The following is a 24683-nucleotide window of genomic DNA, read 5'->3' as shown; positions in this document are numbered from 1 at the left end:
GGTGCACACCTATAATCTCAGCAGCTCAGGAGCCTGAAGCAGGAAGATTTTGAATTCAAAACCAGTGTCGGCAATGGCGAGATGGTAAGCAACTCAATGAGACCCTGTCTCTAAATAAAATACAAAAATGGACTGGGGATGTGCCCCAGTGGTTAAACGTCCCTGGGTTCAATCCCTGGTACTAAAAAAAAAAAAAAAAAAAAAAAAATCTGTTTATTTATTTATTTATTTATTTTTAAAGGGACTGAGGACTGGGGCTGGGGCTCGGGCTCAGTGGTAGAGTGTGAGGCCCTGGGTTCGATCCTCAGTACCACATAAAAATAAAAAATAAAGGTACTGTGTCCACCTACAACTAAAAAATAGATTTTTTTTTTTTAAAGATGTGGCTCATTGGTTAGGATGTGGTTCAGTGGTTAAGTGCCCCTGGGTTCAAGTCCCAGTACCAAAAAAAACAGAATGAAAATTGTAACCAGCCAGGTGCAGTAAAGCATGCCTATAATCCCAGTGGTTTAGGAGGCTGAGGCAAGAGGATCACAAGTTCAAAGCCAGACTCAGCAACTTAATGAAGTCCTAAGCAACTTAGCAAGACCCTGTCTCTAAATATAAAATTAAAAAAGGGCTGAGGGTGTGGCTCAGTGGTTAAGTGTCCCTGGATTTGATCCCCAATAACCACCCACACACAGACACACAAAAAAAAAAAGCAAAAGAAATTGTAACCAATATTTCTCCAAATACTCACCCTGGACTATGCTGTGCAGAACAGTGCTTCTAAACATTTTCATCCCACAAGACCCTGAGAACATCTGTGTGTTTCAACTTTCAAAATTCCCATTTCATTTATTTATTTTATTTTTTTAGATGTCGATGAACCTTTGTTTTATTCATTTATTTATATGCGGTGCTGAGAATCGAACCCAGTGCCTCACACATGCTAGGCAAGTGCTCTGCCACTAAGCTACAACCTCAGCCCCCCATTTTATTAACCATCTACTATGGCAGCAGAATTTATAGTGAAAAAGAGAAAAAACCCTTTGGCAGTGAAGGAGATTGACCATTTTCTTTTGATATGTATAACTGCCACTTTTGCAGTTTGACTTCTACCCTCTCAAACCTGTCCTAAGACTGGAAGTTGGTACTACACACAGGGCTCTAGCTCTCCACTGCCCAGCCGTCACTATAATAAGTTATCCCACACTGTCAGCAATCCATTTCTCCCTTTGCTTCATTATTTCCTCCTCTTCCCTCTGAATCAGAGGCTTTTCTCCTTCTTGCCAAGGCACCACTACATTCTTCCTGGACTGCGATCCCCCTCTGCAGGATCCAGCTTACCCACAGTCTCTTCACATTGGCTTTCCCCTTTCCAGCCATCTTTACTCTCCCTTCACAAACTGCTCAGATCTCTAGCCTGATAATATTTTAGCTGCTCCCTAAGCTATTAGCCCACCTCTATTTTTCTGTTACTACCCAACTTCTTTTAATTTTTTAATATTTATTTTTCAGTTCTCAGCGGACACAACATCTTTATTTGTATGTGGTGCTGAGGATAGAACCCAGGCCGCACGCATGCCAGGCGAGCGCGCTACCGCTTGAGCCACATCCCCAGTCCCAACTACCCAACTTCTTGAAAAGACTGATTACCTCCACTCATTTTAGGGGTTGCTGTTTGGCTTGCCTCAACTTGGGATAAAGTGACAAGAAAAAGAGAAAGATGGTGTATGAACAAGCAATGGCACTTAATGAGATACACTATGAAAAACAGGAGTCAGAATACCCAGGGACAAGTCCTTTAATTCTAGCCTGGCTAAATGGCTTAAGAGCACCACTCAACTTCATGGAAGAATGCTGCTTCAGCTTGGCTTCAAAGATGGTAGAATTTCCATATGCAAAGACAGGAAGGACATCTTCACATAGGGAAGGAAATTCCATTCATCTGTCTGCCAATATCTCCACACACAATCTTTAATAAATAAATAAATTTTATTTTTTAAATTTTTTATTATTATTTTTTTGTTGATAGATCTTTATTTTACTTATTTTTATGTGGTATTGAGGATTGAACCCATTGCCTCACACATGCTAGGCAAGCACTCTACCACTGTGCTACAACCCCAGCCCTTAATTTTATTTTGAGACAGGGTTTCACTAAGTTGCTGAGGCTGGCTTTGAACTGCAATTATCATGCCTCAGCCTCCAGAATTGCTGGGATTACAGGCATGCACCAACAACCCAGCCTGTTTTTTGTTTGTTTTTAGCATGAACTAGTTTAACAGATTGGCTTTTAAAAAGTGGAACTCAAAGTGTGTGTGTTATAATAGGAAAAACAAGAGGCGAACAAGATAGCCGATTTCAAATATTTGAAAAACTCTTATTGAAAGATGTTATCTGAGTAGTCAAGAGAAGGGAATCCATTTTTTCAATTCAATGTAAGGAATAGAGATGTCTAAAATTGACTGGGATACCTAGTGCTTCTTAGAAACCTTGCAGTGGGAGCTGAATGACCTGTACATTGTCCTCTCACAGAATAGTTAGGTGTGCTAATGTTGAAGATGAAGGAGGATGAAGGGAGAAGAACTGGGTGGGAGGTGAATTGCTAAGGCCTACTTACCAGTGACTTCTCTTTGGACTCCATTTCTACTGCTAGCACTTTTCCTAGAGTCCTTCATGTTATAACCTTGACCCCTCTTTCTTCCTGCTTCCCTTTACTACTAGAAAGCCTTATACTGTACCTGCTTAAGCAAGTTTCTCTAACTTACCCTTCTGTCCTTTCCAATCTGGCTGGTTCCACGTAAGGCCAATGCCTCACACTTCTAATTTCCTCACCACTTCTCTAGTCATTCCTTTCCTCTGTTCCTTGCAGGTTCATCCTTTCTTCCCTCTAACTGGATCTAAGTGTTGGTTCCTAAGGCTCAGTCCTAGGCCCCTTTCTCTTCTCATTCTATAGTCTGCTTAGTCACTCTGGGATCATAGTTTCAAACAGACGATTTCTTTTCTGTTTTTCCTTCTCAGCTCTGATTTTCTCCCCAGTTAAAGACTTATATATCTAATTGCCCATTTGACATCTCCTCTTGGCTGTCTTAAAGGTACTTTAATATCACCATGATTAAAACATTACTTCTGCCCCTTCCCAGCACCTGAAATCAGGCTCTCTTTCAGTATCCCTGCCTTAGTGAAAGGTGGTGCCATTTTGTCAGCAACTTACTTCTTTTTCAACACCTGAAAATTTAATCCAATACCAAAGTATTTCCTAAAGTCTTTTGGTCTTAGAATACTTAAACTCTTTAAAACCAAGGATATACATGTCTATAACAAGACAGGTTAACAAGAGAAAAGCATAGCAATTTTATTTAACCAAAGTTTTATATGACACAAAAGTCTTCAGAATGAAGATCCAAAGACCCAGGGAAAACTGTCTATTGTTATACTTAGGAATCAATGACAGCAAACCCCAGTGTAGAACTTTGGTTAGATAAAATGGGTATACCTAATGGTAACAGACTGAGGAGGGAAACCCAGTAAAGCCCTGACTGTTCAGATGCTTCTTGGTGTCTCTTTGTGGTATAGGGCATCACCTCTTCTGGAATGAGGGTATTCTGATCTACTATCAGATAAAATAGGTCAGAGAATTTCTTCAAGACCAGCTCTTACACAGACATGCTGGAAAAGGAATGTTTTAGGTTTTATGGCTGGTTATAAAGGAGAAGGGTTAATTTCCATAATGTACATTCAGCTCTTGAGCCCACCAGGAAAGAAAGAGAGTTCCATCTGCCCTCCAGGAACAGCCATGAAGTTCTTCTCAATTGCCTCCTTGGGGCTGCTCCTAGTGGTGGCTACTGCCTTCCCCGCCTCATAACTTCAAGGAGAAGATGGAGAGAATAGTGTCACTCGAAATAAACCAACACGTGCCTCTTCCGAAAAAACCGCAGGACAGATTTCCTACCTCATCAAGGAAGTCTTCAAAATGAGAAAAGAGCTGTGCAAGAATGATGAGACCTGTATCAAGAGCCATGTGGCAGTGTCCGAAAACAATCTGAACCTTCCAAAGATGACTGAAAAAGATGGATGCTTCCAAACTGGATACAATCGGGACAACTGCCTTGTGCGAATCACCTCTGGGCTTCTGGAGTTTCAGGTCTACCTGAGGTACATGCGGAACAAGTTTCAGGAAAGCAAGAACAGGGACAGAGCTGAACATGTGCAGTTCAGTTCCAAAGCCCTGATTGAGATCTTGAAACAAGAGGTGAAGGATCCCAGTAAAATAGTCTTCCCTAGCCCAACTGCAAATATCAACCTGTTGGCAAAACTGGAGTCACAGAATGATTGGCAGAAGGTCATGACCATGCAACTCATCTTGAGCAACTTTGAGGATTTCCTGCAGTTCACCCTGAGAGCTGTTCGAAAAGCATAGTGGGCATCTAAGCTTATTGGTTCATGAGCATTCCTTCCTATGGTCAGAAAACATGTCCTATCAACTGGGTACCTACCTTATTTTGTTCTCTATGAAGAACTGACAATATGAGTGTTAGGACACTATTTTAATTATTTTTAATTTATTGATAATTTAAATATGAGATCTGAGTTAATTTATATGTGATTGATATTTATAATTTTATGAAGTGCCACTTGAAATATTATTTTATATAATGGTTTTGAAATGATAATATAAAAGTCTAGACAATTTGAATATCCTGCTTCAGAGCCAGATCATTTCTTGGAATGTATAAGTTTACCTCAATAAAATTGCTAATTTATACGATTTTAAAAAAACAAATTCCATAATGTGCTTGGGGAAAAGAGAATTCCAATTTCTGTAGCCTGCTGTAGAGGAGAATGGGGAGCAAGATATAAGAAGAGCAAACAAATGTCAGAAAGACACTTTGCTTCTGAGGCCCTACCAATGTCCTTCAGTTCAAAGTACTCAGCATGCCAAAGCACCATACTTCAAGGTATCATCAGTTGACCTTGTTGGGGCTCTGAAAATATTTACCATATTAGAAATTAAAGCTCAGGGGCTGGGGCTGGGGCTCAGAGGCACAGCGCTTCCCTAGCATGCATGAGGTACCAGGTTTGTTCCTCACATCACATAAAAATAAAATGAAAATATTGAGTCCACCTATCACTAAAAATAAATATTTTCAAAAAAGAAATTAAAGCTCAGAGTTTTTTTTTTTCCTTTGGTGTGTGTGGTTCTAGGGATGGAACCCAGAACCACACTCATGCTAGGCAAATGCTCTACCACTGAGCTACATCCCCAGCCCTTTTTATTTTATTTTAGAAATAGAGTCTCACTAAATTGCCCAGGCTGGCCTCGAACTTTTGATCCAGCTGGGATTACAGGCTGCGCTACCACACCCTGCAAACTCAGAAATTTTAAAAACACAATACACAAGTACATATTCCATTAGTCATCAGAAGGATGACATCACCTCAGACACATAACCTCTGGAAAACTCCACTGCTGACTTGTGAGAGAATTGGCATCAGGTCTTAGTATGATTCTGAAAGTAATTCTGACCTTACAGATCTCCTGAAAGGGTATCAAGGGCTTCCCAGGGTTCTCATTCCAAACTTTGAGAACCACTGACATGCCATGTTTTACCTCTGGAAATCTCAAATCTTCCTGTTCCTCTACTCCACTACTATTACCAGCCTAATGCAAGCTTCTGTTTTCTTTTACCTGGACTACTGCATTATCCTAGTATGGTTCCCTTGGGTCCATTCTTGACCCAATCTGTTCTCCACTCTACAGCCAGCACAATCTTATCAAAATACAAATCTGAATATGTAACACCACCCATTCCTCCTCACCTTAAGACTCCTTTTTTACTGCTTTAGACAAAAGGGTTAACATCTTAACCACAGTCCACATGGGTCTGCCTCTCTCTTCAGCCAAATTCTGGCCTCCTTCCTCTGTTCCTAGCTCTCCAGCTATCAGGACTTCTTTCCCTTTCTCTAGTCTACACTCCCTCCAGTCATCAGGCTTTTGCATGTGTAGTACCTTCTGCCTGGAACCCTTTGTTTGTGCTTTAGGTAGAAGTATAAGCCTTTCCAGGCCCCAGGGTCAGGTTCTATCTCTCATCTAAACACACAGTACTATGCATCTTCTGGTCACATATTGGAATTATACATTCATCACATCATAACAAGTAAATGTCAGTTTTCAGGAACAAAGCCCAAGTCTTTTTTGTTTTTCATGTTTTTGACACATAGCAGATACTTTGGTAATGAATGAACAAAAATGTAGTTTAATAGGACAGAAATAAGATAATAATGTGATAAAGATTATAATGGTGAAGGGTATGAGGAACGAAGATTTTCAGCAGTTTCCACTGACTACCAAAAAAAACTAAGCGCATGTCAGGCACAGTGGTGCATGCCTATAATTACAGCTAATTAGGAGGTTCATAGGTTTTTAGCCAGTCTAGGCGATTTAGTGAGACCCTATCTCAAAATTAAAAGGATTGGAGGTGCAGCTCAGTAGTACAGGACTTGTCTAGTATATGCAAGACCCTAGACTTGGGCTGAGGCTGTAGCTCAGTGGCAGAGCGCTTGCCTAGCAAGTGTGAGGCACTGGATTCAATCCTCAGCACCACATGAAAATAAACAAAATAAAGGCATTCTGTTAAAAAAAAAATAAGACCCTGGCTCAAACCTCAATACCTCATACACACAAAACAAAAACAAAAAAGAAGCATAACTAAGTACAATCAGGGCACCACCAGAAAGCAACCCAGGCATCCTTTCTCCAAATGCATGAACCCATCTGGATGTGAAGGATTGTGAGCTCTCCACAGGCACAGTCTAAAAGCCCTCTCAGCTCATCTTTCTATGGAAATCCTCAATTATCTCTCAAATCTAGCTAAAAAAGCTCCTCCCCGGAAGGCATTTCCCAGGTCATCCCAGTTAGAAGTCCTCTCTACAATTTTTTGGTTCTGCCCCCTTCTCTTGATGCATCTACACCACTCCACATGCTCCAAAGTGCCTGGAGTTCTTCAAGCCCACCACAATCTTTTTTTAATTTTTTTTTAATATTTATTTTTTAGTTATTGGCGGACACAACATCTTTGTATGTGGTGCTGAGGTTCGAACCCGGGCCGCACGCACACCAGACGAGCGCGCTACCGCTTGAGCCACATCCCCAGCCCCCACCACAATCTTTTATGATCACACCTAGAAGGTACTCTTTCCCCTGCCTGGAATGTCTATCTCTATATACAGCGTGTAAGCCCAGATGTTCCCTTTGCTGTGAAAGTCTTCCTCTCCTGGGCAGAATCAGTGATTCCTCCTCTGTGCTCCTACTACCATTGCCTTTGTACATGGTCCACTGTCACATTCACCCAGCCCACCAATTGGTACATAATGCTTGCTGAATGAAGGAAGCCAGAATCTAGGTGGGGTAAGTCTGTGTTGTCCATTTTCTAGAGAAACAGGATCTATATAGAAATCTTATTCTCAGCATTCTTAGCCAGGAAAATAATTTCCATACATGTCCCCTGCAACATGGAGAAAAGGTCCAAATGGCTCAGCATTTAACCCCTGTCTCTACACATTAATCACAGGCTCATGCTTGGGAGAAGACTGAATTACTACCCCATGTCATACTTCATTGTTCTACAAAGAACAATGCTGCTGCCCTCCATTCCTTTAATCTCTATAAGGTCTCTGGAAAAGAAGTCAAGCTGGCAGTTTTCCAGGCTCCAGGGCACCCAGATTCCAGGGATGCTCTGGATAGGTTCTCCTTGGTGGCTCTCCTCAACCAACATACTGAAAACATATCCACCAATTATCTATAATTATCCACAGAAATCTGAAATTCATTTGGAAACACTATCAGTGTTTGCTTGAGTTCCAGAAATTACTCAGTGAGGCAAAATCAGTGCCTCAGCAACATAGTTTTTCCTGCTCTTTCCTCAGGAGACATATTACTCACAGACAGATTTAGTAGCAGGACCAATGCTCAGACCTCTCCAAGCTTAGCTCTGAATCTTCAGAGTAGTTCAGTTTAATGCAATTCTGCTTATATGGAAAAGGGAAAATTTGGCTCCTTAGTAGCACAGGGTCTCAACATTAGGGCAACAGATATAACACAAATATTTGATAAGGCCAGATTTCCCACTTTTTTTTTTTTAATGGTACCAGGTATTGAACCCAGGAGTGCTCTGCCACTGAGCTATATCCCCAGTCCTTCTTGTTTTTTATTTTGAGATATAACTAAATTGTTTTTTATTTTGAGGATCTCATTAAATTGCCCAGACTGACCTTGAACTTGCCATCCTCCTGCTCAACCTCCAGATTTGCTGGGATTATAGGTGTGAGCCCCATGTCCAGCAAGATTTCCCTCCCTCTTGATACAACTCCACAATTCAGTAAATGAACTCTCCAATCAAACTCTGGGGAAAGGGGATCCAGAGGGACATTATGTTACTTGGTATAATTCACAGACCTGAGTTAGGCTTCTTTTCTAGGGAAATTTGGCACCAGCTTCAAATAGCTTTTCCAGTAGTTAGCTAATTGTATATGCTAACACTCTGTCCTTCTCAGACAACTTAGTTTGATTCTCCAAGAGTCTTCTAGCCAGCAACTTCCTTAAAGTATAAGGACTTTTCAGGACTTATAAGCAGAAAGTCAAAACTCAAACTCAGACCTGTCTCCTAAATTTATAAGTCTCTGGTCCTTTAGGAGAAAGAATTATCAAATATGAGTGTAGACTCCACTGGAGTCTCCAAACAGATGTCTGAGGAGATCACCTTCTCAGGGATATTTAAAAGAAATTTAATCAAATCATTATATCATTATATTTGTTAGATCCTTAAGGATCAGGATAACATTCTAGTCATTTCCCATCTCTCCTCCCCAAATAAAAGCAGAGAGGCTGGTGCTGGGGCTCAGTGGTAGCACACATTGCACTAGGTTCGATTCTCAGCACCACATATAAATAAATAAAATAAAGCTTTATCAACAACTAAAAATATATATATTTTAAATAAATAAAAGCACAGAGGATTATTTGGCACAGAGCAGTAGCTGATACATATTTGATGACTATTTAATAAATATTTGTTAAATTTTTTTAATTATTTTATTTTTTGAGTGTAAAAAAGTAGGATTTTGAGCTAGGGTTGTGGCTCAGTGGCAGAGTACTTGCCTAGCATGTGTGAGGCACTAGGATTGATTCTCAGAAACACATTAAAAAAAAAAAAAAGGCCTACTAACTACTAACAAAATATTTTTTAAAAAGAGTAGGAATTATTTAACTGAGAAGAGAAGCTCCTGAAGGGTGAGAGGGGACCCCACAGGGGTTGTCCAAATATTTGTTGAATTTTTAAAGTGTGAGCCGATAAAATAAATGAGAGGAGGGGGATAAAGAAGTGAGATACTCACTGACAGAGAGGTGCCTGCTTCTAGGCTCAGGGGGCTGGTAGACGGTATTTATATCCCCTGCAGACTGGGAAGCCTTGATCCGCACCTGCCTGGACACCCCAGAGTGGGGAGAAGAACTGGTCTGTAAGAGAAGAGGAAAACCGCTGAACTAAATCTCTCAGCAGGCAGGCCTATAAGGCTCCCTGACTTTTCTCTAGGATTCCCTGCTCTCACAGCCACCTTCATACATTTTTATTGGTAATACTGGGGACTGAACCCAAGGGCACTCTTTTTCATTTCTATTTTGAGACAAGGTCTCACTAAGTTGCTAAGGCTGGCTTCAAACTTGTGATCCTTCTGCCTCAGCCTCCTAAGTCTCTGAGATTACAGGTGTGTGCTGCTACACCCAGCCATGTTCATATTTTTAAAACAAATGAGCTACCTGGTTTTCCCTCAATCTGTTTTGACAATTCACTATTTGTTAAATGTAGTATTACAGCTTCAGTGATAAATAAGCAATGAGATCTGGTGCCCAGTTTAATGGGTAATGACCCAGACATGGAGGAATAACAGGCATTCCTGTAAAAAAATCTGCCAAACAGAAGAGAGAGCTGTAAATACCCTCTCATAAAATTCTCTAGAGAGCTTTGGAAGAATTGCAGGAAATTATTTCAGCAGCCAAATCACCTGCTGCGAGAGGGTCAGAAAAGAGAACGATGGTAACTTCCCTGCCCAACAAAATTATCATCGCTAAATACTTAACAACGATACTTTAAAAAGTAGTTCAATATGCTCCTTCCCCAATCATAACCACTCCCTGAAAATTAAGGTATAAACATCTTGGTTGCTTCAAAATACCAAGGTTTACACATAAATCATCTTAGGATCACGTTCAACCAGGAAAAACTATGGGAGGCACCATTGTGCTAGAGGTCAAGGACCTCAGAATAGGGTCAGCAGCTTTCCTGTACCTACCCCCATGAGGTGCCAACCCAGTCAAGTCAGCAAGGGAGCCCTAGAGAGAAATCAAAGCAATAATGGGGGGCTTTGCACTGAGAAAGCTTAAAACCGAACAGCAGAAGTGAGTGAGAGATGTCAGGGTGTAATTACAAATATATGCAAAGCACTATTGAAAGTTTGAATGGGAGCTCAGGATTTATTAACAATTTAGGTCAACGTTTCTACTTGCTTATGTCCTCTACCCATAGGAGAAGGAAAAAAAAAACAAAACAAAAAAAGTCTGATCTAGACAATCTCTATATCCTGTTCCCCAGAAAAAAAGGTTTCCCGCTCCCAGGGGCATGTCCAGCTGCCAAACAGCCTTCTCTATAGTCTCCCTATGCAAGACTTTATCACATGTAGGGCTGTCTTAACAAATTATCTTACTCTAAGGGGAAGTCTAAACTAAAGGGAAGTGAATATTCTTGCTGAAGCCTCTGAAGTGCAATAGTTCTGCCCAGAGAAAGGTAAAAACAATCAAATCCAAACACAGGGGAAAGCAGGTTTGTAAAGGGCAAAGGAGGGCCATAGCTCTGCAGTCAGAAAAAGAAGAGCTGCATGATGAGCACCCCCAGAGCACCTGCTTGGGTGAAGGACTTTACACATTATGAGACTTCACTGAATCTTCGTAGTATAAATTTGAAACGTTCCAAAGAACATCCACACTAAACCTTCTGTTTTAAAATTTAAAGGTTGAGGTAGGAAAGTTCATGCCAGCCCACGCTTAGATTTGTGAAAGGAAAGGCTGAAATTTGGCAACAGGCTGAAAAGCAGGTGAAGGGACTGGGTGAAGGTTTCATAGTCATACTCTAATACATATATGTACAAACGGTGGAACCTTGTTAAAGTGCAGATTCTGATTTGAGTAGGTAGGTCTGTGGTAGGGCTCAGACTCTATATTTCTAATGACCTTCCAGGTGATGCTGATGCTGCTGTCCACAGACCACACTATTAGTCGTGAGGTTTCAGGAGCTGAGGCTTGCTTCAATATCAGATAATGCTACTCACCTCTAGCTGCCCATTAGAATTGCCTGTGGAATTTACGATGTCTCAGACCGACTACAAAAGAACCTCTAGGGATGGGGCTCAAGCACTGATAATTTTTAAATGTCTCCAGGTGATTATAATAGTCAGCCAAGTTTTGAAAACCTTGATTTAAGAAATAAGGAATATGACATGGTAAACAAAAATGAAGTTGTTGCAAAGAATTACAGAAACTTGAACAAGATTCAGAAATAGGAAAGAGAAAGGAAGAAGGTGGGACAATACCAAAAAAATGACAGGGGACTGTCATAGGGTGATAGGAGCCACAGGTGTGACATGTGTAACTAACAGAACATTCTAAACACGGCAGCTAGAAGGTGGTATTTGATCATTCCATGAAAATTTCACTGAAGGACTCTATGGGAAGCAGTATGACACAAATAATATGAAAAGTTACTAAGAAACTAGATGCATCAAGATGAAGTGAATGGAAGATAGGAGATAAGCAGAAAAGTAAGTTATAAAAGTTGATGCATGAATGATTTCAATAAAAGATTTGGAGATAAGACACAAAAGAACAAGTAGATTCAACTAAGCAGAGGGAAAACAGGAGGGAGAGAGGTTGCTTTAGTTTGGTGCATGAAAATATAAGGTAAGGAATGGCACACAGGATCTTATCCATAGCATCCTGCTTTAATGGTTTAGTTCTGCTCATGAGGCTGAGGCAGGAGGATCACAAGTTTGAGGCCAGCCTCAGCAACTTAGCAAGGTTCTAAGCAACTTATCGAGACCCTATCTCAAAAAAAAAAAAAAAAATCCATTTTGAAATTACATAATTTCAGAATACAAAGCCATGTTTACCAACTATTATACAAGTTCTGCCAGTATTCCAGGCACATTCAACCAAATTGAGCCTAGGTGAATAAATCTGTGTGTTCATTATCTATATTCTTAAACGCTTTGATGTTTTAGATTATATTCATGCTTAGACTGTCTTTCTAACCAAATAGTTTCAAGCTTTTTAACTTTTCACATAAAAAAGTGATCCCAACCCCTTTCTGTCTTCTCTAGGACTTTTTCTAGTCAGTTATCTTCTGAGATGTGGGGAATAAAATGATGTATTATCTTACAAGCTTTCCTCATAGGTAACATCATACTTTCTGACTACTAATGATATCCAGCTATAGAGAGGCACAGGCAAGATTTTCCAAGGACTACAGTAATTTTAAGATCTATCTCAAACTAAAACAATAAAAAGGGCTAGGAGTATAGCTCAGTGGTAAAGTGCTCCTGGGTGCAATACCCAGTAACAACAACAACAACAAAAAGACAAATGCCACATCAATGCCTCTTTTTCTAAGGACCTTGTTTTCAGAAATCATAATAAATTCAATATAGGGGCTGGGGTTGTAGCTCAGTGGTATAGCACTTGCCTAACATGTGAGAGGCACTGGGTTCCATCCTCAGCACCACATAAAAAATAGATAAATAAAGGTATTGTGTTCATCTAGAACTAAAAAAAAAATTTAAAAATAAATTCAATATAAGTTTTATAAAGTTTAAAATCACCATAACACATTTATTATTTTTATTTATTTTTGCATATGCCTCTTCAGGTTTTGGCCATATGTATATGTATTTATGTTAATGTTTTCATGGTAGTCATTCAATTTTCTAACTTATTTTTTCACTTAAATCACAAACATTTTTCTATGCTAATATATAATTTCATAATTGTAATTTATAAGCATACATACTTCTCTTTAATAGATATACCATAATTTAATTAAATAACTAATTTTTGTTGTTATTGTTGTCATTTTATCCATACTGGGGCTTGAACCCAGGGCACTTTACCACTAGGCTACAACTCCAGTCCTTTTAATTTTAAAACAAGTTCTTGCTAAGTAAACCAGGCTGGCCTCAAACTTGCAATCTTCCTGCTTCAGTTCCCAAGTCACTTGGACTAAATCTTTCAAACACCTCTGAGTGTTGTGGCAATGTCTGAAACCATGTGCACCCCCTTAGTGACAGGAATGCTGATATAAAGAACCAGTTTTTATGACTTCTTATTAGGAGATCAGAGGATCACAATCACAATCAGGAGTGCTAGCCCTCAGTCAAGCAATCATTCAACAACACTTCAATTCTAGTTTCTTTTGTAAGGAAGGATTTTGCTAAAAATGATCTCTGCTTAACTCTTGCTAACAATTCAAGAAGCACTAACATTTTATTTAGTGAACAGGTGGGGAAGGGCTCCAAAACAATGATATAGTTCCTGTTCTTGGGGAGTTATAATCTTGTAGGGCAAAACTTACAACTGTGCAACAACTAGATGGCAACAACTGAACAACCTACAGACCAGTGTACAAATTATATCCAATGACTAAAGGAATTAAGAATAATCAAAATGGCCTCAGTCAGAAATGCTGACTACATGATAGCAGGTAAATCAAAGTGGATCCTAAAATAAAAGATGATAGCAATAAACTGGCAAAGAGGTGAAAGGAAGGATGGTGGGCTCTGTAGTATGATGAAGAATGTAGGTAGATAAGACTGGGGAGATAAAAGCAGAGACATTCAGTGTTGAACCCTGGATGTTAAACTAAATTCAGATTTTACATGATAGGCAATAAAGAAGGGCTATATGGAGGAGGTAACTTGAACAGAGAAATGAAATATAATAACATGAAATGATACTTTCCCAAAACATATTCAGAAAAAAAAGATACATTGGGGATAAAAAAGAACTTTCCTTATGCACAGGGACATACCCATTCTCTTGGGTCTCCTCCTAATCAATAAGACATCCTATTACACAAGTCTCTTCAGAAAGTAGATGGTCATGAGTACCATTCCACTTAAACTCTACCCTGCTATAGTACATTCATAGTTCTCATGCAGCCGTGTCAGTTGTCCACAGTTGCATATCTTCAAGTGTAAGGAAAGGAAAGTGAGCCAAGAAACTTTCAGGAACACACATCTGAAGAAATCTGGCAGAGGAATTAGTGAAGAAGACAAATTCTAACTGCAAGTGTTCTCATGAAATGTAGGCTCTCAGACAATTCAGCAGAAAAAAAGTGTATGGTGTAATTCCCCATTTCTGATAGCCCCTATAGATTGCCTGCCACTTGGTAGGGCAGCAGCTGGCAAGTTACAAGAAGCCCTCCAGCCCATGGCCTTTTTTTCTATTGCACAGATGGAAAATTTGTTTCCTACATGTGTCTCAAGGGAGAGGCCAGACTGCTGAGCTGTGGGAGTTGGATTCACAAGATATGATAGTCTCAAGTCCTTGAGAGCCTTTACTAAACATCACCTCTACACTAATCAACTCTCTTGTGGAAGGGGCAAAATCTAATTGAAAACAAATATAGAGAAAATAATTTTCTCCTTTATCATAAAGTGTTTTCCTTCCTCCCACCCTATTAGCTAAATTACCATTAGTTGTAAATTTGAAACTGAATCTGGCTCTCTATGAAATCAAACACAGAAGGTTTGCTGGCCACCAACAATAGTGGGCTGGCCTGTGCTTATGCCCATACTTTGGCAGAGGCCATGGAATACAAGATTCTGTCAAGCAACAAGGTAAGCCTGAAGGAATGTAAGCTTTGTCTTCAGTTGCTGGCCCATAACACAGGCTACTTACATGGTTTCTGTCCTGGGACAGCAACAATATCCTAAGGCTTTTCATACTTGAGCTTCTATCCAAAATGTCAATTGCTTTATCAAGATCATCTTGGTTTTTCAGCAGGATGGAGAGCTGTGACATGGGACACAGAAAAATTAAATCATAAAATATAACTCTATTTCAATGTTTAATTTGCAAACATAAAAATTAAAAATAAGTTTGGAGAAAAAAAACAATCTCATTGGATACTATGGGTCTTAAAAGATCTACATGAAATCGTAATTTTTTTCCTTCAAGTATACAATTCAATATTTTTTAGTAACTTTTCAGAGTTGTGCAACCATTACCATAATTATTTTTTTTCCCCAGAGCAGGGGTTCTAGGGATAGAACCCAGGGGCACTTTACCATTGAGAGATGCATACCCAGGCCTTTTTATTTTTTATTTTGAGACAGGGTGTCACAAAATTGCTAAGACTGGCTTTGAACTTGCAATTCTCCTGCCTTAACCTCCCCAGTTGCTGGGATTACAGGTATGCACCACCACAACTGGTACCACAATTAAATTTTTATATATATATTTTTATTTGTTATTGATAGACCTTTATTTGTCTATTTTTTTATATGTGGTGCTGAGAATCAAACCCAGTGCCTCACACATGCTAGGCAAGTGCTCTACCACTGAGCCACAACCCCAGCCCACAATTAAATTTTAAAAGATTGCTATCACACCAAAATATTTCTTGTATCCATTTACAGTCACTCCCCCTTCCCACCTCCAGCTCCAGGCAGCTACTAATCTACTTTCTGTGTCTATAGATTTTCTGGACATTTAATTTAAATGGAATCATGCAATTTATACATATTCAATTCAACTCAAAGATTTGCAATCATTTACATCTATCTTCTTTCACTTAGCTTAATGTTTCTAAGTTCATCCATGCTGTAGCACATCTTAGTACTTTTTCTTTTTTTTTTTTTTTTTTGGTATTGGGGATTGAACCCAGTGGCACTTAACCACTGAGCCACATCCCCAGTTCATTTTTTCATATTTTATTTAGAGATTAGTCTCACTAAGCCGTTTAGGGCCTTGCTAAGTGACTGAGGCTGGCTTTGAACTTGTAATCCTCCTGCCTCAGCCTCCCAAGCTGCTGGAATTACAGGCGTGTGCCACCATGCTCAGACTCAGTACTTTTTTTGAGATATTTTCTGAGAAGAGCGTCCTCTCTAAAAATACCCTTTATTCCAAAGCATCAAATCCTAAACAGTTAAAGGTCCCATATTTTTACCCAAAGTAAGCAGTTGAGTCATGTCCCACCCTATCTCCCATTGTGCTGACAAAAACAGAACAAGCAGGAAGAGAAAGGTATAAGGAGGATGGGGGGAATGGAAGAGAATGACAATTCATTAAAATAAGAGCACAAGAGCTGAGGTTGTGGCTCAGTGGTAGAGCGCTCACCTAGCATGTGAGAGGTGCTGAGTTTGATCCTCAGCACCACATAGAAATAAATAAAATAAAGGTATTGTGTCTGACTGCAACTAAAAAAAATTTAAAAAATAAGAGCACAAATTTAATCTGAATGTTTAATATCTTAATGTTTAAAGGCAAATTCAGTGACTACAACCTGAAAACTACCTACTCTCTTTTCATTCCATTGAAGTATTAAAGGGAAGGTTTTAAGGATACAGATAAGTCTCACTCACTGTTAAATGCAGAGGGCATTGAATACTTAGATGCAAAAATATGCTTTGCCCAGGACTAGCAAATGCCAGATCTTACACATGTCGTAAAAACAAAATCAAGCAAAGTCCATTTAATTTATTCATTTTCCAATTTAAAATACAGATAGATGACAGAACCCCAAATCCTAAACTGGGAAAAACAAATAGTAAGAACAGTGTATGTGAGTGTACTGAGCATCCCCAGCCCTTTTCTATTTTTATTTTGAGACAGGGTCTCACAAAATTGGCAAGCTGTCCTTGAACTTGTGATCTTCCTGCCCCAGATTCCAGAGTAGCTGGGATTATAGGTGTACTCAACTGCAAGAATAGAATTTAAATAAAAATTTCAAAACTACTCATAGAATGGAAGAATGTTTTGCAAATCTATCATACTGCAAAATAATTCCTTCCTGGGGGATAGTCAAGATAGGAATAAATAAGAACTGTTTGCAGACAGTATAAAAAGATCATTGGAATAGGTGTTAACTTTCAAAACAGCTATAATTTTACAAATACATAAGAGTTTGGTACACAGAATACACAAAGAACTCTTAAAATTCAACAATAAAACAACAATCAATTTTTTTAAATGGGCAAAGAAGTTGAGCAGATATATGTCCCAAGATAAACAAATGGCCCAACACACATGAAAAGATGCTCAACATTAGTAGTCATTAGTATAAAGCAAATCTAAACCATGATGACACATAATTTCAATCTACTAAGAAAAAGATGGGCTGGGCTGTAGCTCAGTGGTAGAGCGCTTGCCTAGTATATGCAAGGCAGTAGGTTCGATCATCAGCAAAACATAAATAAATAAAATAAAGGTATGTGTCCATCTACAGCTAAAAAAAAGTTTTTGTTTTTTTTAAGGAGCTGCGGGTATAGCTCACTGGTAATAAATAAATAAATAAAATCAAGGTATTGTGTCCATCTCCAACTAAAAAATTAAAAAGAAAAAAAAGAAAGAAAGAATACCTGGGTTCAAGCCCCAGTAACGGGGTGGGGGCGATATATATAATATATATGTATATGATGTATATATAAATTTTTTTAATATTTAATTTTTAGTTGTAGTTGGACACAATACCTTGATTTTATTTATTTATTTTTATGTGGGGTGCCAGGGATCGAACCCAGGGCTCTGCCCGTGCTAGGCGAGAGCTCTACCATTGAGCCACAACCCCAGCCCCTTATATATATAAATTAAATAAAACCTCAATGAGTTTTTCACTTGGGATTCTCAAATCCTGACAGGGTAGAGTTTAGGAGCAAAACAAAAGAAAGAAAATGAATTTTATTTATTTATTTTTTTGAAGAACAAAAAAGATTTCTTTATTTATTGTCTTATGCAATGTATACCCACTGCTGGTGGTCCTTAGACTGCCAGAGAAAATCCTCACTTGCTTATAATAAATCTCAACTCTGGTAACTCAGGTTTCCACCCTGAATGCAGCATTAAAGCTGTGTTGAAATGGAATAAGCACAGGCTTATAGCCAGATGGACCCATTTTCTAACTCCATCTCTTTCACATAGGGGCTTGCCAATGTAGGCCAATAGTACAACCAAAACAAGGAATTTTAAATTAACAAAATATAAATTGGTCAACTCCTGATCATTGACATTAGTAAAGTATGAACAGCAAAAAATAGTTTAGATGCATGATCTAAAATAATTATCTAGATTTGGCTTTAAATTAACATCTATACAAACATTTAAAATAGGGAATGCTCAATATTCTAAACAGTTGTTAACTGGCGAAAGAGTTTCAAAATAGATTTAGGGACATTTGGGAACATGAGGTATTTTTTTTAGGGACTTGTATTTTTTTTCCAGTACTAGAAATTGAATTCAGTGCCTTGTACATGCTACACAAACATTCTTCCACTGTGTGACATCCCCAACTCTACATCTGGAATTCTTTTATTTTGGGATACTGGATATTGAACCCAGGGACACTTAACTTCCAAGCTACATCCCTAGCCCTTTTATTCTGAGAAAAGGTCTTAGTTGCTGAGGCTGGTTTTGAACTTGCGATCCTCCTGTCTCAGCTTCCCATCATTGGAATTATAGATGTGTGTCACTGTGCTCAGTTAATACTCTATTTTTTGATAAGTCTGTGCTGAAAAGAAAGATACACCTATAAAATGTAAAGGAGACAGAATAAGTTCTGGCCCTGGTATCATACCTGGTTCCACCATGAAATATTAGATCTACCTACACTGAATGAGTAGGGGGGAATGGAAATAACTATGTTATCTCTCACGTATTAAAAAAAAAAACCAGAAATCCCAGAGTTGTTAGAATTAAGAAAAGGGGCTCCAGAAAATGAGAATCTGCAGATGATATTAGAGGAACAAACTAAAAAATGTAAAAAAATGCTCAGCCCAGTAAAGCATTAAGAAATAAAAGTAGGGGGGCTGGGGATGTGGCTCAAGCCGTAGCGCGCTTGCCTGGCATGCATGCGGCCTGGGTTCGATCCTCAGCACCACATACCAACAAAGATGTTGTGTCCACCGAAAATTGAAAAATAAATATTAAAAAAATTCTCTCTCTCTCTTAAAAAAAAAAAGAAAGAAAGAAAGAAAGAAAAGTAGGCATCTCTTCCTTTTTTTTTTTTTTTAAATTTCTTTAAGCAGTTATTTCTCCTGTCCCTGCACGATTCATCTCTCTTACCTCATTGTTCATGTAATGTAGATCAAGAGGTTGGCCAAATACTGTTGTCACCTTGTGCTCCACATCTTCATACCTCACAGGCCGGCTGAATGCTATAATTCTGAAAAGGAACAGGCAGGTTGATTTAACTATATATTTACAATGTAGGTTTTAGAATGACCTGAACATATTTTCCCTTTCTTCTCAACATAGGATTCTCTTTTTTCTTTCACTGAGTTTGCTTTTTTTCTATTGTTTCCTTTTATTTTCTTATTTATCTTTCCCTTTTCACCCTTCACCTAAACATCTCTCAAATCTGACAATAGCTCTTGCAACCTTTGCTCAATCTCAGTTTTTCCTTCTACTACTTTAGCTTGCACCTTTCTCCCAATGACAGCATCACAGCAGGCCACTGGGCCTGAGAACTATATTCTAAATACTCTTGTTAGGAAATAAGCTAAAAGAACTCAGAGATCAGGGCTGGGGATGTGGCTCAAGCAGTAACGCACTTGCCTGGCATGCGCGGGGCGCTGGGTTCGATCCTCAGCACCGCATAAAATAAAAATAAAGATGGTGTGCCCACCGAAAACTTAAAAATAAATATTAAAAAATTCTCTCTCTCTCCCCTCTCTCTCTTAAAAAAAAAAAAAAAAAAAAACTCAGAGATCAAACCACCAGGTCTGAAAACATGATCTTAAATCCTAAGGGACTCAACTCTTAAGAAGTGAAAGATCTTTTCCATTGTTCATTTTTGAGATGGCACAGAAATCTCAATACTGACTACTTTCAGAATTAGGATTTCCTACCATGGAATTATAAAAATTACCTTAAGTTTTTGATATGCCAGTATCTTAACCAGTGTCCTATCTGGGCATGAAAGTAGTGTTGATACTGAAGCTTTTCTAGGGAGATTCATTAGGTCAGTACAAACAACAAGTTCTATAAACATAAAATAGAGTAAAAACTTCAGTAAAGAAGTACTAAAATATGGTTTGTTATTAAATAGTCCAGCAAAATTAAAAAGTAGGAGAGATGAAACGATATTGGCAAAATATTGGTAACGTTATAGCTGGATGACAGGACCATGGGGGTTCAGTATAATAGTCTATCAACTTTTGTGTATGTTTGATATTTTCAGGGTAAAATGTTTTAATCAATGTATTAGGCTAAATTATACAGGGCTGCTATCAGTCAATCATTTTTGATATCCAATAGGTCCAACCCAACAAGGTTCTAAACTAACTGAAATAGGCAAAGAGAAAAATTAAACAGAAGAGAACATCAGAATTAATTTCTCCCCCCCCCCCCCGACACCTGAAAATATTGGACTAAAAAGTAAAATCTCGGCCAGGTGCAGCAACACTCATCTATAGTTCCAGGTATTCAGAAAGCTGAGGCAGGAGGGTCACAGATAACTTAGGTCCAACAGTTCAAGACCAGCCTAAGCAATATGGTGAGACTCCATCTCAAAAAAAAATTCTTAGGGGCTGGAGCTATGGCTCAGCAGTAGCGCACTTGCCTGGCATGTGTGAGGCACTGGGTTCAATTCTCAGCATTGCATATAAATAAATAAAATAAAGGTCTATCAACAACTATAAATAAATAAATAAATAAATAAAATTCTTAAGAGTGGGGAAGGTCTTCCTAAGTGTAACATAAAATACAGAAAACAAGGAAGAAGGCAGACTTGAAGACGAAAATTTAAACTTGCAATGGCAAAATAAACCAAAAATTTTTTGTTTTTTGTTAAAAAAACAACAAATATTGAACTTAGAGAAAATACTTAACAAAGAATCAAAAAGACAAAAAATAGAAAAAGAATTTACAGAAGAGTTATGAATGGCTAATGCACACATGAAAAGATATTCCATGTAATTGGTAAAATCTCTCAGTACACTTATTCAGGACAAAAATTACACTAGGGGTAGAGCTGCAGGGCTCAGTTACAGACTCTACATTTTTTGCCATCCTCTATGCTGACAGGAAGAAGTATGTGGCTCTTTCATATCTTCCCTGCTCACCCAGAGTGGGAAGTGGTATAACCAGAGGAAGAAGCAATCAGCCACAGGAAAGATGGATCTAAGCCACTGGGTTTAATAGAATATGACCAGATAAAATTTCTTTAATGTTCCTCTGTACTATACTGGCTCCAAGGAGCAGTACAAAAAACCTTCATCTAGAATTGTTATTCAATATGTCAGTCATTAGCCATGTGTGGCTACTTTAATTAATTAATTAGGGGGGTACCAGGTGCTTAACTTCTGAATCCAGAGGTGCTTAACTTCTGAACCACATCCCCAGCCCATTTTATATTTTATTTTGAGACTGGGTCTCACTAAGTTGCTGAGGCTGGCTTTAAACTTGCAATTCTCCTGCCTCAGTCTCCTGAGCTGCTAGGATTATAGGCATGTGCCACCGCACCCAGCTTCAAATTTAAAGTATTTGAATTAAAATTAAAATTGGTTTGTCAGTCTCACTAGCCACACATGTCTAGTAGCCAGTATATTGGACAGCACAGATACAGAACATTTCCATTATAGCAGAAAGTTCTACTGGACAACTCTGATAGGATATTACTGTACATCATAACCTACCCTTTAGGAAGATACTTTCCCCATAATTTTTCTTTTGGAAGTTATATTGCCAACTATATTCATTTGTCTTCACTGGGAAAAATCCATTTGTACCTCCCCCCATCAACTGTACCAAGCAGTATTAGGTACTATCTAGATGCTAGCTAGATATGTTATCTTAGAGGAGTTTTACGTAGCCTTTGGAAAGAATGGTTTTCTTGTCATTCCTAATATCAAATCGTATTCATCTCATCAGGGTCTCAGCAATAAGTCAAAAGGGGCTAGCCTTTCTGTATAAAAATGCCAGAAGGCCACTTAGATATCCATAGCACAGTACTAGAAAAGGATCAGAGATTAAATCTTCCTAATCCTGGTCTGGAAATGAGCAATTAAAAACCCTTAAAAGCTGCCCACAGTCTGGTCAAGTTCAGAAACCAGAACTTTTTTTTTTTTTTTAAGCACTCTCTGTTTTATTCTTTTTTTTTTTTATTGGTTGTTCACAACATTACAAAGCTCTTGACATGTCATATTTCATACATTAGATTGAAGTGGGTTATGAACCCCCAATTTTACCCCAAATGCAGATTGCAGAATCACGTCGGTTACACATCCACAATTTTACATAATGCCCTATTAGTAATTGTTGTATTCTGCTACCTTTCCTATCCCCTACTATCCCCCCTCCCCTCCCCTCCCATCTTCTCTCTCTACCCCATCTACTGTAATTCATTTCTCTCCTTGTTTATTTTCCCATTCCCCTCACAACCTCTTATATGTAATTTTGTATAGCAATGAGGGTCTCCCTTCATTTCCACGCAATTTCCCTTTTCTCTCCCTTTCCCTCCCATCTCATGTCTCTGTTTAATGTTAATCTTTTCTTCCTGCTCTTCCTCCCTGCTCTGTTCATAGTTGCTCTCATTATATCAAAGAAGACATTTGGTATTTGTTTTTTAGGGATTGGCTAGCTTCACTAAGCATAATCTGCTCTAGTGCCATCCATTTCCCTGCAAATTATATGATTTTGTCATTTTTTATTGCTGCATAGGACTCCATTGTGTATAGATGCCACATTTTTTTTATCCATTCATCTATTGAAGGGCATCTGGGTTGGTTCCACAGTCTAGCTATTGTGAATTGTGCTGCTATGAACATCGATGTGGCAGTATCCCTGTAGCAATGGTATAGAATAGAGGACACAGAGACTAATCCACAAAGTTACAACTATCTTATATTTGATAAAGGGGCTAAAAGCATGCAATGGAGGAAGGATAGCATCTTCAACAAATGGTGTTGGGAAAACTGGAAATCCATATGCAACAAAATGAAACTGAATCCCTTTCTCTCGCCATGCACAAAAGTTAACTCAAAATGGATCAAGGAGCTTGATATCAAATCAGAGACTCTGCGTCTGATAGAAGAAAAAGTTGGCTCCGATCTACATATTGTGGGGTCGGGCTCCAAATTCCTTAATAGGACACCCATAGCACAAGAGTTAATAACAAGAATCAACAAATGGGACTTACTTAAACTAAAAAGTTTTTTCTCAGCAAGAGAAACAATAAGAGAGGTAAATAGGGAGCCTACATCCTGGGAACAAATTTTTACTCCTCACACTTCAGATAGAGCCCTAATATCCAGAGTATACAAAGAACTCAAAAAATTAGACAATAAGATAACAAATAACCCAATCAACAAATGGGCCAAGGACCTGAACAGACACTTCTCAGAGGAGGACATACAATCAATCAACAAGTACATGAAAAAATTCTCACCATCTCTAGCAGTCAGAGAAATGCAAATCAAAACCACCAGAAACCAGAACTTTTTAAGATTTGGTAAGGCCCAAGCTGCTGCCATGGCATGCACTAGTAGGCATTTTTAGGCCTGTGCTTCAACCAGGAATCTATATCCCAAAAACAAACCCCATGTTATCTGCCACTGAGGTTTTCAAAGGGAAAGACTCCTCCTTTTCTGCCTCTGGGGCAAAGAGGGAGGAGGGTCAGGAGTCTGGTCCCCACCCTTCTAAAACAAAGGGAAAGTGCAATGACCAACCTGGATACCTGACAGGAATGAATGGGAAAAGTTGCTACTTTGTTCCTCTTTTCTGTAAATTCTAATTCTGTAAGGGCCTACATTTAGAAAGATCCTACCATATTCCTTGTAAAAAGTAAAGAAACCCACAACTTTCTCTACAAAATCTTGACATGAAATATATGCAACTAGAGCTGTCTGGCAAAGAGCAGCTTGAACTTGGCTTCCCCTTGCTCTTTATAAAGTCTTCGATTCTACATATAGTACACAAACAGGGAAATGTCAGCTCAATAAAAAGAGAATACAGTTTTCAAAACCTTGATACCAACATTCTGCCACTTGGGGCTTCAGAAGGCCATTCCTGCCTGACCACCTTAAATATTTGTGGTTTCAATTTGGCAGCTTCTTTGAAACCAAACACACACACTTTCTCAGTGTAAGTCCGTTCACTGTAACTGCACACCACTCTGGGAACAGGGAATTCAGAAGAGCATAACTGCATAATTAGGCTCCAACACAATTGAGCTTTTGATTTCATATCTACTTCTGAAAATTCTCTGCTATACCAAATTTGGCCATCCCTCCAAAACCCAGTCAGGTCAGAAAGTGTGAAAAGCAGCAACTATGAAGTAGCAATTTAACTTCCTTGTTTTTGGAAGAATGTAGAATGAGCAGCTGAGGACCGATCTCAGAAGACCTTCCTTCCTCCAGGCCTGAAATCCACATGGGAGAAC

The 24683-nt window shown here is 38.8% G+C and overlaps 1 protein-coding gene and 1 pseudogene across 6 annotated transcripts in view; one reads left to right on the top strand and one right to left on the bottom strand.

Annotated features, from left to right (window-relative positions):
• The window catches only part of MAP3K3 (mitogen-activated protein kinase kinase kinase 3), a 71147-nt gene that overhangs the window by 21223 nt on the left and 25241 nt on the right, over positions 1-24683 (bottom strand). For all 5 annotated transcript variants that reach the window (XM_081271124.1, XM_081271125.1, XM_081271127.1 and 2 more), the window contains 3 exons: positions 19367-19466; positions 14987-15100; positions 9379-9499 (listed from right to left, as the gene is read on the bottom strand). In XM_081271124.1, coding sequence (XP_081127250.1) covers positions 9379-9499; positions 14987-15100; positions 19367-19466 — 335 coding nt within the window. The remainder of the gene's footprint in view (positions 1-9378; positions 9500-14986; positions 15101-19366; positions 19467-24683) is intronic.
• LOC308636069 (interleukin-6-like) lies at positions 3782-4405 on the top strand (annotated as a pseudogene). The gene has a single exon. The product of its transcript is annotated as an interleukin-6-like (transcript).

This window comes from Spermophilus citellus, assembly GCF_964194105.1.
Source record: "Spermophilus citellus genome assembly, chromosome: 17".
NCBI lineage: Eukaryota > Metazoa > Chordata > Mammalia > Rodentia > Sciuridae > Spermophilus > Spermophilus citellus.
Note: the sequence above shows the minus strand (reverse complement) of the source record. Positions and strands in the feature narration are given on the sequence as shown.